Here is a 12,605-nt window from a genome sequence, read left to right on the forward strand (position 1 = left end):
GGCACGAAGCAGCGCCGCGGGCTCAGGTCACCCGGCTCCTGCTGTAACAGCAGCCTGGACGGGACAGAAATAAAAAGGTACATGTCAGGAGGAGCTATTACAAAGCCATTATGGAGATATTACAGCACTAGCAGCTACTGCTGCTCCTGCTTCCTGGAGAGAAGGGTCCTGGGAGCATCCTGCTTCCCAGGGCATCCCTGCTGCCTCCATCCCTTGCCCTGGGCTTGGCACCGTGCGCCTTCACCCGGGGCATCTCATGGCTGATTTCTTCATCACTAAACCACACGTGTGATATAGGACCCACATGTGTTTCTTGAGCACTTTGGGGCAGTGACTCCGGTGCCAGGAGGGACGGGAGGACCAGGCGTGGTCAGGCATGACCTGGTGAGACAGAAAAAGAGAAAGCCAATTCTTCCCTCTGAGGAGGAGAATTATTTCCAGCACCACGAGAAAACAAAGCAGACCAAGAGGGATTATTTTCCCCAAACAAGATGCTGTTTGAAAACACCCACTTGGAGTCACACATCATTTTTTCTTCTCTGCTTGTTGCAACTTTGCCAAATCCAAAAATTTCAATACTGATTTGGCCTTTAAATTCACAATACCAGCTTATAATTGCTAAAATTGTGGTTTTTTTTTTTTTAAATCTCATTATTTTTGTTCAGTGCCTACTACCAGAGCCCTGAAAGACCCCATTTTCACGTCTCTGACCACAGCAGCTAGAAACCTCCTTTTGCTCCCCCCTCAGCCCCCGATATTCTCGATTCCCCATCGACTGAAGGAATTCTGGAGCCAGGCCTTGAAGCAAACATGAAATGTTGGGGAGATTTGCAACTGATGGTAGGAGTTGTCAAGAGCTGTTGTCAGCACAGCGTACAAGATGTGTGTGAACCATCCCCAGCAACTGTTCCTTCCCAAGCCAGCTCTTCTGACAAGACAGAAAGCGCACGGAGCCGCCTTTCCCAGCACAGATACCCGCCGCAGAAGATGCGACGAGAGCTTACCCTGCTGTCAGTTTGAGCGGCGTTGGGTTTGAGTTGGAGAAACACCCCCGCGCGCACACGCACCTGCTCCCACACACTCTGGCTCAGCCCCAACCGTCCCCACACCGCATTTCACATCCAAGGCTGAGCAGGTTTTGCTGCCGGGACACGTCTCAGTGCCCAGGATCGGGTTGGGACGGCCGGAGCTCGCTAGTGACCCACGGACCCTGGGAGCAGGTGGAACGGCCAGGGCTGGCTGCCCGTGCCTGGGAGGACACAGCGGCTTTGTTTGTCTGCGTGCGGTGTGGGAGGCTCCCCCAGCTTGGCACCAGAAGGTTAGTGCTTTTTGAAAGACTATTGTTTTCACCCCGTGTTTTTGGAAAAACAAGGAGGGACCTGGCAGAAAGAGAGCCACCCTGGCTTCTTTTGGCTCAAAGTTCTGCTGCTATGGACACCTCCTCGGCTGCTCTCCCGTCCCCTTGACCTCCTCCTTCCCATGCAGCCACGGCTCAGACCCCTGATCCCCCTGAGCCTGTGTTCCCTCACATCTCCCCCTTGTTTCTTTCCCTGTCCTTCACTTAGTAGGAGATGTCTCTGCTGTGCACCAACAGCGGAACAGAAACACACAAGGCTGTTTCCCCAAAGCCAAGACTTCTCCAGCCGTGGTCTTGCATGGGCATCTCAGCTTTTGTTGTGGTAAACCAGCCACTCGGCCAAAGCCCATTGCCCTCCTCGCTACAGAGCTGGACACAAAGATTTGCTATGAGATGCCTCAGCAGCCATGGATCTCATAACACAAAGAAGAGAGAATACGCAATATATTTGGAAAAAAAAAACCCACATGCTTTGGGACTCTGTGGTATCTGAGCTGAGGTTGGTAGGATCCCCAGGAGGTTTTAGCTGGGCTCCAACTGAGATGAAACACACACGTGCTCTTTTCTTGGGAAAGCTAGGTTCAGGGCTTGTCCTCCTTGGCTTTCACTGTTATCACGTGCCTGCCTAACAAGACTTATTAAGTCAAATATCTTCTGTATAATAACGACAGGAATGCAGATTTCCTTGCTGCAACTGTGCCGAGCAATTAGAGGTGACTCACAGGGGCGGGTGGGCTCCGCCAGGATCCCAAGAGGGCTGGCCCTGTCCACGGGATGCAGGGGGCAAGGTCAGCTTCATGGTGATGCCAAGAAAGTGGGTGTTTATGTGCATATAATGATTTTTTTTTTGCTGCAACTGGATTAGCGTGGAAGGTGCTCTTCCTTTGGAGGAGTGGCAAGGTAATGCCTTGTTATGTAAAGGATCTAAACAGAAAGGGCTGTTGCTAATTGGCAAATTGGCAAGAATATTTAAGTTTCCCACCTGCAGCTGGTTGAGTTTGCTGATGAAATTGTCTGTAGCTCAGCTCCCCACCAGCATGGATGCTGCAGAAGGACCCTGGCTACAGAGGGGATGGCTGTTGGTGAGCCTCAGCATTGGAGGATGCCCAGGAGTGAAGGTCAGGAACAGGTTAACACCCAGAAGGTGTTTCCTAGGTGTGGGTAAGGTGTTTGGTTTGGCTTGTTTTTTAGCTTCCTTCCAACAGCAGGAACAAATATTTCCTGAGTATAATGACGGGAATTATGAAAATTCACTGTCTTGGCCCTAAATGCTGAGGAGCTTCCTGGTCTGTGTCCCCAGCTTGCCAGTAGATAAGGGCTGTAATGCTCTTTGGTTAAGATAACAGGGAGCCAGACCCACCCCTGCTCTTGACAAATTTTAATCTCGTGATCTGGTTCCTGGGCTGAAGTGTTTTCACACAGCAGTAGAGATGGATGCTCCTCAATTTGGGTTACTGTAACTACATGTCTTTAACTTTAAGCCTCTCTTAACTGCCAGTGGTGAAGGAAATGGTCTCCAAGCCCTGCCATAAAGCCCTGTTCCACCTGTGGCAGGTGGGTGAAGGGTGGGAAGATCTGGCCTTTAACCCTGAGGAGATTTTCCTGCTGTGCACTCTGCCGTAGCTTGATGGCTTTTGCAGTCAGATCCAGGGGTGGGGAACGTGGCTAAAGTTTTTCTCGTCTACCCAGCCTTTTTGGTGGGGTGAGCGGTAAATAAAGGTGCTGAGACTTTGGATTTATGGTGTCAGGCTTTGAATGCAAGCGGATAAATCGGGAGGAGGTTTCGGGGGGGCAGAGTGAGCCCTGCAGCCGTGCCAGGAGCAGCTCCAAGCCAAGTGCTTGGACAACTCTGCTGTCTCCAGAGCTGTGGACAGTGCTCTGATCTCATGTCGCTCCTTAGAGCCACGCTGCTAATCCTCCGTATCTGTGCAAACACGAGAGGAGAATCTGTTGTTTTCTTGCTTTGGCCAGACCTTTGGCCTGCAACGTGCAGGCTGGAGGACACAGCCCAGACCAGGAGTTTCTGGGAGAACTTGGGGGCACAGGCACCGGCCGGTGGTTCAGTCATGCCGGAGGGGTTTTTGGTGATTTACAGTGTATTGTGCTGAGCGAGTTGGCAGACGGTCTGAACTGGCAGAGCAGGAGGGAGATCGTCACGTGGAACAAAGTGCCGTCTCCTGGCAAAAACCAGGAGAAAGTCTCGTCTGCGGGCCTACCCGCTGAGCGTCAATATGGTGCTTAAAAACCACCCTGCGGAACAGCAACGGGCAATCTGTCCGGACGGCATTAACTGCACAAGTTTCCAGATGATGCTGTTGCTCTAAGTGCTATCTCTGAATGCTTCTCCATGAAGGAGCTGCCATCAAAGCAGATATTTGAATAATGTCACAGGCTCTTTGACCTCGAAGTGTGTGGGGGCGAGGGGAGGCCATGAGTCACAAAGCAGACAGTACCAGTTTCCTTGCTGCTCAACCTTTCACCTTCTTCACTCTTTAAATAAAAATGAGGATTAATAAATCCAGCAGACCCTAAAAAAAAAACCAAAACCCTTAGAGCCAGGTGCCGAGGGGAATAAGGTCTTCAGAGGAGAATATGCAGAGGCGTGGTTATGAAAAGAAAACAGCAGCCATGTTGAGCTGATGAGCAGTGACTTTAAGAGTGGTCTCAGCCCTTTGAATACAGCTGACATTAATTAAACCCTTACTGAAATCACTAGTCCTGCAGGCCCTGTGTTTCCCTTGGTCTCCTGGCCACCTCTGTTTACTTTTTGTTGCCACCGAGAGTCACCTTTCTTGTGGCTGTGCTGCTATTGTTTAATTAAGGTTCTGACTATTCACATTAAATGTCAAGTGTCAAGCAACACCTAAGCAAACAAGATCATTCTAAACACCACCCCAACCATTCATTTCTGCTTTCTGGAGCCTGCAGGCTGCTTTCTGCCTCGCCTTACGCAGGCATAAGCCCAGGGTAACCCTGCTGAAGTAGACAGAATTACTCCTATTTCACAGCACAAGTAGGATCAAACCGAAGCTCCAGGGACAACAGTTTATCTTCCAGAGTAAGCACTTGTTTTTCTAATATGATTGCAAATTAATTCCAGAGATAATGTGATACCATGTAATTGAGAGTCCCCCGAGCTGGTACCAGAATCTATTTTTGCCAAGCCCTCTGCAGAGCAGGGGGAAGTAATGGAGATTTGGGGAGACCTTGCTTGCTTTGAAGGTTTGTGTCCCACACTCCCATGCTGCTGAAGGTGTCTCTCTCATCCCAGAAAATCAGTGCAATAATAAATTCCTTGCCTCCTCCCTTTGACATCTTCCCGCATTCCTGTATTGTTTGATATCAGGTGGGCCAAAGGCTGTGCGTGCTGTGGTTGTCCCAAGGTTGATCACATCTCAGCAGGCTAAAGGGAGCAAAAACACTGCAGAGAGGGTGCTGCAGCCCTTCTCCCTCCTGGGATGCCAATTTGGGTCTTTCCTCAGCCCAACCATCAATTTTTCATGGAATTTGTAAGTGTGTACTTGTCTCTGAGATCTCTAACCTACTGTTGGACAGGACTGAAGCAGGCTGGTGGCTTCCCATCTTATCCACACCTGTTGCTGAGCTGAGGGTTTAAAAGCTTTAGAGCTATCAGCATACAACGTTTGCCACCCAGAGTTCCCCCGAAACGCTCTCTTGGGTGAGACAGGGAAAGGGAGGGAAGTCTCCGGGTGGCTGTGAAGGCAGTAGGGGGTGCCTGGGGGGTCGGTGCCGTTTGGGGCTCCGGGAGTCTGCTGGATCTGGGTGTACGTGGGATGGAGCGGGGCTGTGCGCTGGCCGGGGGTACCTGTGGGTGCCTGGGGTAACTTCCCAACCCGGTCATGCTCTCTAAATGCTGTGACAATGCAAACAAAGTGAGAAGGAGTAAGAGTTGCAATGTAAATCCTATTTCTGCAAGGCTCAAAGACAGCTGATCAGAGGCAACCTGTTTATTGTGAGGTTCAGGAAAACAATTTTAATGCAAATTGGGTTTTTTGGCAAGTAATGGGGATGATACATAATTTTGAATTACAGTTTTAAGAATACAAATACATAGCATCTTGTTCAACAAACACAAACCAGACTTCTCCAGGGAACATTAAATGAGCAAATGTTTGCTAAAGTAAATGGGCAACAAACATAGGGTGAGGGGACAAAATGAAACAACCCAACTCAGAAGCCAAAACCCCACTGAAGAAGCAGCAGTCACATCTTCAATTTTGCGCTTAGGCTGTACTTTCACTTTGCTTTTCCTGTTCGATAGCTGCCAGAAAAACAGAGGGGAAAAAAATAATCAGTAAACACGATAATGATTCAGCAAGATACAGATTTCTATGGTCGCTCTTCAAGCCAGGGGATGGTAAGGCCCCACCAGCTCCCTTTGGCCACCCCGGAAATGCCAGCCCATTTCCACATCTGCATAGCAACTAGGGTGCAGTTCATGATGTGCAAACCTCCTCTTGTATTTCCAGCTGTAGCGCTGGAAGGGATAATAAGATGGGGCAAAACCAGGTATCTTGTCTTGAGGGACAAGGTGTCTCCATGGCTATCAGTACCGAGAGGTTAGTGATACTCTTCTGAAGGAAATTGCTCGCGATATCTGGTCCAAGTGCAGAGAAATGCCATTTTCACATCTGAAGTTGGATATGAATCACATATGGCTCCCTGTGCACAGGACACGTACGGGAGAAGACCCTGCCTGAGAAAAGCCCAGGGGTGCTCTGCTAAGGAAGACTGCCTGTCAGGTGAGGAGGATGAGCGGCTTCTCTTGCTGCCTTATTCCCAGAGAAGGTACCTGGAGCTCTCCTGGCCAGAGCTGACAGCGGGTACCAGTGTGGGGCAGCAGCCCATCTGCCTGATAAGATGGTAAATGCAGAGCCCAGGCGCTTGCTGGGGGTGCTGCCAGGGGTGCACGAGGGTTCCCCTGCGCGCCTGTGCCTCCAGAGAGGCTGGTAACATGGTAAATACAACCACTTTGATCCTGTTACCTGCAACCAGCAGAAAAACTGGTCTTGCTTTCAGCAGAAGCAAGAGCAATCCCATCAGAAAGGATTTTTTTCAGACAAAATGCACCATTGGTTATAACTACTCGTATCCTCAGAAGCCCAGCACAGAGTACAAGTCTTGGTATTATCCCCAGCTGAAGTGAGGGATGAGTTTGAGCCTGTAATCCTATGATTAGTATTCATTTTGCATATGAGCTGCAATACAGATTGTGTCCTTGCTACTCGTAGTTCAAATAGCCTCCCAAGCACTTACTTTCTTTAGTGGGCAAGGGGTTTTTCTCTCTGGTTTCTGTCTTCTTCAGCTTGGTCTTGTCAAATGTTTCAATTTCTGCGAAATCTGGTTTGTCGGACATGATGGGTCCTGACAAAGAAAGGAGAAACACACCCGTGGCTTCATTAGCTACTGCTGTGATATCAACCATCTGCAAAGCATTTTCTGCTTGAAGTAAAAAAAAATATGAAAATATAATAAAAATATTTATTCAAAAAAACCCCCACAAATCTAACGCCTCAATATGGGACTTCTCCCTGAGGCTTGGCTCTTTCAGGGCAAAAGAGGAGAGGCAGAAATAGAATTTTATCTAGATTCCTCAGACTAAATTTCTAAAAATCACATTTTGCAGATGGAAACAGAAATATACCAGTAAAGAAAAGACAATGCATTAATTGCCAGTAATCCACAGTGCCTCCTGACATAAACCTCTATTTTAAGGAATGCTGCTAACCAGAAAGTCTACAATAAACGCAAATACAATATGAACAAGGAGCTTCAGTTTTGATTTTGTTTTAATTAACAGGATTTGTCTTTAATTCTGAGCACCCTGTGTACCCAGGTATCTGGATGAGCTGCTGTGGACGCTTGTGCTTAACAATAGAGGACCGGTTCACCCAGCCCTTTGTTTGCTCTCGTACTCAATATCCCAGTCCCGGGCTCAATGGTTTGATTACATCCTATTGTAAGAGAAATCCACAAAGCATGCTGGCATTCAACCCTTCACCTGTCAAAACTTCCCTAATGCGATTCTTGTTTTAATAGAAATTAAAGTTAAAATCCACCCTGGGTATTATTCCCCGGATTTCAGCGGAGTTTCCCATAAATGCGAGGTTTGGCCCGAAGATGGCTGATATAATTATATATATTTTTTTTTCTTTCCTGAAGACAATTAGATTTCATTGCTATCTGCACTGAGACAACAGAAGTAAATATTCACAGGGAAAAAAAAATTAAAAAACTACTAAAAACCACATGGCATTACCGTCTGGCTGCTCTCTCCTCAGCTGCTTGGTGGCCGTCTGAGGCAGTGTGAGTTGAAAAAGGTCAGGGTAATCCCTCCTCTCCTCTCCTCTCCTCTCCTCTCCTCCCCCCGCCTGAGCCCATCGCTATTAATATTGATCAGTTTAGTGCCGGGATTGCTCAGCGTTCAGGGAAAGGACAGATTGCTGCTGCAGAAAGTGCACGAGGGAGGGAAATGGGAAAACTGACGTGGAATACTGCCAAAATACATCTTGGATTTTTTTTCATTTTTTATTTTCTCCTCTTCTACCAAGACAATAATATTTAAGTTTCCCTTCTTGCTCTTTTATAATGGTGAGGTCTGGAGTTCACTTAAGGGCTGGCGCTGCGGTGTGTGGGGAGTTTTTAGGTGAATTCAGCAAGCGCCTGGGGATGGCTCCCCACCCGCCCAGGCTGGCAGAAGCACGTGCTGGGGCGTGGGAGGGCTCTCAGCTCAGGTGTGGGACGATTGCCGTAATCGAGGGCCAAATCCTGAGGCAAGCACAGCCCAAGCACCACTCTGGCAGCGGGCGATGTGTCCTGAATGAAAGAACAATGAATCTTTCATTTGCTCCCATTTTGGTAGCTACCAGCCCACTTGCTGGTGCCTCCCTCAGCCCCACGGCACAAGGCTCTGTGAGCCAGAATGGCCAGCTGCCCGCCGCCGACCTTCCTGCCTCCGCTTTGCAAAAATCCATGTTTGCCTGTCCTGCTGGCGTGGCCGTTCCCTGCGCTCTGCCCATCCTCATCGTGTGGACCACGCTGGGCTCGCTCGCCGGGAACCCCTTCAGTTGCAGCAAATGGAGAACGCGCCGTAGGTGCCAAGTGATGTAATTCAGAAAACCCTTTAGAATGGGTATTAGCCCTTGCAAGACACATTTTGTATTAGATGTGGGTGCTACCTGCAGCCACCTCCTCGAGCTGCTGCTGTCGAGGGCTGCGGACATCCCTGTGGCTGTGACGCTGCTCCAGCTACGTAGCACGAAACTGCTTGGGGAATCATTTTTTAAGGTCCTCGGATTTGGGAAGGAAGGGCTGTGTTCATCCTCAGAGATGCTGGCGTGGGTTTCCTCTTGTGTAACTTTGGATGTCTCCATTGGAATTCCTTGTCTAGACTCCATGATAGTCAACAGGGAGGCAACGAGCTTGGGATAAAATTAATTGTGCCCTAGGAGTTATCCGAGTTTCTCTGCTGACTGTAAAGAGAGCCTGGACAAGGAGCCCAGGGAGAGAGAGAAGTCTCACAGCTGACTGAGAGCCCTGGGGAGGTGCTGCACGTCCTTCTGTTGGCATCGTAGGCTTAGGGAGAGTGGGTTTGAGTCTGATGTGTGTGCATAGAGAACATGGATGTTTTTTAAGAACTTCTTCCAAAGTGCGTTTAAATTAAAATAATGAACAAAAGTGAAGAAAAAAATATTCTTTTTACTCATCAGCGTTCATAAATAGTGGTTCCTTTCCACCCAGTGATTCCTTCCTTTATCCATCTCATTTTCTGTATCTGCAGAGAGTGCAGGAGTTGCTGCACACCGTGGCAAACGGCACTCCACAAGCACTTTGGATGTAGCTGTGTCTGTGGTATTTGAGGAAAAGGAGAATGGAGTACGGCAGTGGTGGAAAACCTGTGTAATGTGCTCAGCTGGAGCTCCATGGAAATGAGCCGGGTCCCACTGAGCTCAGCACTGTGCAAACTTGGCTGTGCTGCTTTGGGATCTAAAATTGTCCTGACACTAATGGAGCCACATTTTTGTTATGCTAAAAGCTGAGTCGACTTGTGCAGGCTGGCTCGGTACCTCTGCATCCGCAGTGACTGTCCATGCAAAATCAATTTGTGTGCGTACCAGGCATACTTAGCGTCAACACTCGGTTCCTTTCCTTCCATCCCTTTATCCCAAACAGTTGTCAAAACCAGAAAGCTGTGCTCTTGACCAAAACTCCTGGGAATAAGCAGGAAGGCGGCTGCTGGGTGAATGTTTGGTGTAAGCCATAGCTGAAATTTGGCACTGAACATTCTTAGCGTCTGTTTAAAGAGAGAGCATTAACCTCTTCTTGTTAGGCTGGACACCAGATTTAGAAGATCAGAAAAGACTTTAAAACACGATCTGAATGAGTCATAAATTCAAGCAGTTCATGAGTTTTAGTTTGTTAAATATAAATGTCCATTTTTACAAGTAACAATAAGAATTCTTATCGTGAAGAAGGGTTATGAGGCACATAAACTGGCACAAATTTTGTCAGATGTAGAGAGCGAATAAAGTGTTCAGGACAGTGAAGCCTTCCTGTGTACAGTCACAGGCTCAGCCCCTAGCATCCACAGCAGGCCTCGGGCTTTTCTAAACACGCCAAGAAAGGGTGGGTATGCTTGTTCCTTCACCACTACCATTTTGATTGCCCGATTAATTGGCAGACCTCTAATCTTGTATTAAGAACAGTTTGGGATACGTTGTTTGGGTTCTTAGGCTGAAGATGACCAGGTTTTTAATTGATATTGTGTTGGGGTTCAGAGAAAGTTGCAACAGTGTTAGTCCACGTAACATAATGATGAGAAATGACACGTTCTCACTCCGTTGAAATCAGTAGATACTCACCTCCGTAACACACACCTCGAGCATTGCATAAAGTGTCTGTCAAGTTTCCGTAGCCTCTAAGGACGGCACTGTGGTCAAACACAGCCCATGTTGGATCCAAGCCCCATGTTTACGCACTCTGTGCAGGACAGACAGCCATGTACAGTTTTCACATGGCAAGTCTGGAGTTTGGCCTGAGGGCATCGCACACTGCGTTGAGGCTGGTCACGGGAGGGAAAGATGGGTAGGGGATATTTTACTCAGATGCCTTTTACTTTGCTTGGGAACTGAGATGTTCTTGCTATATGAGCAGGAAAGCAGTTATTTGACAGGTTTTTAATGGCAGGATTTCAGAGTCACCACCTTCAGTAAGGGGAACGTGGCGTTTACCTGGCCTTGGGATGACTGTGGGAGCAACCCACCGCAACTGTCTTTGAGGTTCATCTTGGTACGGCCGTCTCTGAAAAGCTACCTCAGATACAATGGAAATTGCATTTTATTTCAACCTGCTGCCAAAGGATGAAGGGCTGACACCTCTGATACCAGTGAGTCACCCACCACCAACAGCATTAAACTGTGCCTGGCAGCGCAAGGCACCGAGTGTCTGTCAGACACCCACAGAGAAAGAGGGGAAAACAAATACTTGCTACCAGGACGCAGTAAGAGGTGAGAGGAAATGTTTAAAGGGAGCTCAAGTGCAAAGGAAAATTTGGAGGGGAGTCTGAAGAGTGAGGCTGGGAGGTATATATATATTAAAAAAATAAATAAATATATATATATAAATACATATATAAGGGCATAGCCTTAATGGGCTAGGGCTGTGCTTATGTTTGGCACAAGAGCTGCTCTGGAAATGCCAAGTTCCACGGAGACTAGGTGTGTGACTGCAAGAAGAAGGGGTTTCTTTCTTTTTGGTGTAACAGTGGGAATCAGATGGCATCTATTTCTATACAGAGCTGAGGAGGGACAAAGCACCCGAACGCGCGCAGCCGGTTAGAGGAACAGACGCTCGAGCAGATCAGTGTCTGTAGCTGAGCCAATAAGCTGACACAACTGATTTTATAATCACATTAGTGCTGTCTCGAAATAACACACCCACTCAAATATAACAGTGATTTCATTTTCAAAATGTTGTTGTATTTTTGGTGCTAAAGGTAGGGGATTAATTTGTCAAGGTCAAAAGCTGGGCCGGAATCTGTAAGTACCCTGATTCCTTTAGGCTCCTATGAGCACTGAGCACCTTCCAGAAAGGTAGCAGGATTGGGTGTGTTATAAGCAATCCTTAAAGATTTCCCGTCCTTAGGAGTACAGAAAAAAAAAAAGACTACAGCTTCACTGAAAGGGTTTTCTTAGTTCTCTTTGTGCCTTTTGTTCCGTCTTGCTGCCAAAAAAAATATCCATGTTTGGGAACGGAGACAGGTTCCCAGGCTAAGAGACAATGAAACCTGGGGGTGTGAGGAAGGCAAGGATCTCTCTCTGGCAGGGTGTTTGCTGTAATGCCGCACTGCTGGTGTGTAAATAGCCAATACTTGTCTTCTACCCTATGTTTTATCATCACCTAAGGTGTTTCATTTTCCTTATCGAGACCACTGAGCCTTCGGGGTAGGAGTGCACAGAGGATGAGGGGAGAGGAGAGGCTAGCTGCAGACAGTCCCTCTGCTTGGGCTGTTTTGTCACGTTTTCCAAATAACTCTGGAGTTGAGACAGCCTATACCAGGAGTCCCTTTGCAGCAAAGAGTGAAAAGAGAAAACATAAGCTAGTGGGAGTGGAAATTTCCTCTCTCCCTCCTTTTTGGTCTTATAAAACTCAGTATGAGGGTGAATTTTTAAAAGTTTAAGCAGATGGAGATACTTGCAACAGAACTTTCTTGAGAACTGACCCAAAAGTGTGTCTTCCAGCATAAAGTACTTGGCTTCACCCTGGCCTTTCCTAGCAAAATGTGGTGACATATGTGTGCGCTATTACAGAAAAAAAATAAATACAAAATGTCCATGCACATGCTTCTCTCCCAAAGATAGGACGGGGAAAGAAACATGTGATGCATTAGTCACATTAGCTAATATGCTATAGAGCACATGACGGTTTGTGGTGAATACTGGTCTAGAAATGCTAGTTTAGCATGACTTTCAGTCTTTACTAACTTTTTTTTTCCTACCTTTCTGCTTTCTGTCTCTGGACAGAAGCATCTCTTGCAAGCAGCAGCTCATAGGGAAAGAGTAAGACAGAGAAGTCTTGGGTGAGCGTTGGGAGTGTGCTCAAACGTGGCTCTTCCCAGTGCAGCTGGCTGCTCTGGAATTAAACAGTCCATGTTGATTTTCTCACTCTCTTTGCTTCAAACAAAAGGAAAATCACCATTCCTTATGAAGATTAAATTGTGGCACCCAGT

The 12,605-nt window shown here is 47.6% G+C and overlaps 1 protein-coding gene across 2 annotated transcripts; it reads right to left on the bottom strand.

Moving 5' to 3' along the window:
• Positions 1-5,310: 5,310 nt before the first annotated feature.
• On the bottom strand, positions 5,311-7,729 carry LOC104482426 (thymosin beta 4 X-linked). Of its 2 annotated transcripts, XM_010123912.2 has the most exons (3): positions 7,638-7,729; positions 6,635-6,742; positions 5,311-5,639 (listed from the first exon to the last, which is right to left on the bottom strand). In XM_010123912.2, exons 2-3 carry the CDS (start codon positions 6,732-6,734, stop codon positions 5,602-5,604), a joined length of 138 nt encoding a protein of 45 aa, XP_010122214.1. In that variant the 5' UTR covers positions 6,735-6,742; positions 7,638-7,729; the 3' UTR covers positions 5,311-5,601. The 2 variants fall into 2 exon arrangements, with proteins under 2 accessions (XP_010122214.1, XP_086615035.1); XM_086758909.1 differs by lacking the exon at positions 7,638-7,729 and having other exon boundaries at positions 6,635-6,803.
• Positions 7,730-12,605: the final 4,876 nt, after the last annotated feature.

The sequence above is a fragment of the Chlamydotis macqueenii genome, chromosome 14 (genome assembly GCF_036417535.1).
Source record: "Chlamydotis macqueenii isolate bChlMac1 chromosome 14, bChlMac1.mat, whole genome shotgun sequence".
Taxonomy (NCBI): Eukaryota; Metazoa; Chordata; class Aves; order Otidiformes; family Otididae; genus Chlamydotis; species Chlamydotis macqueenii.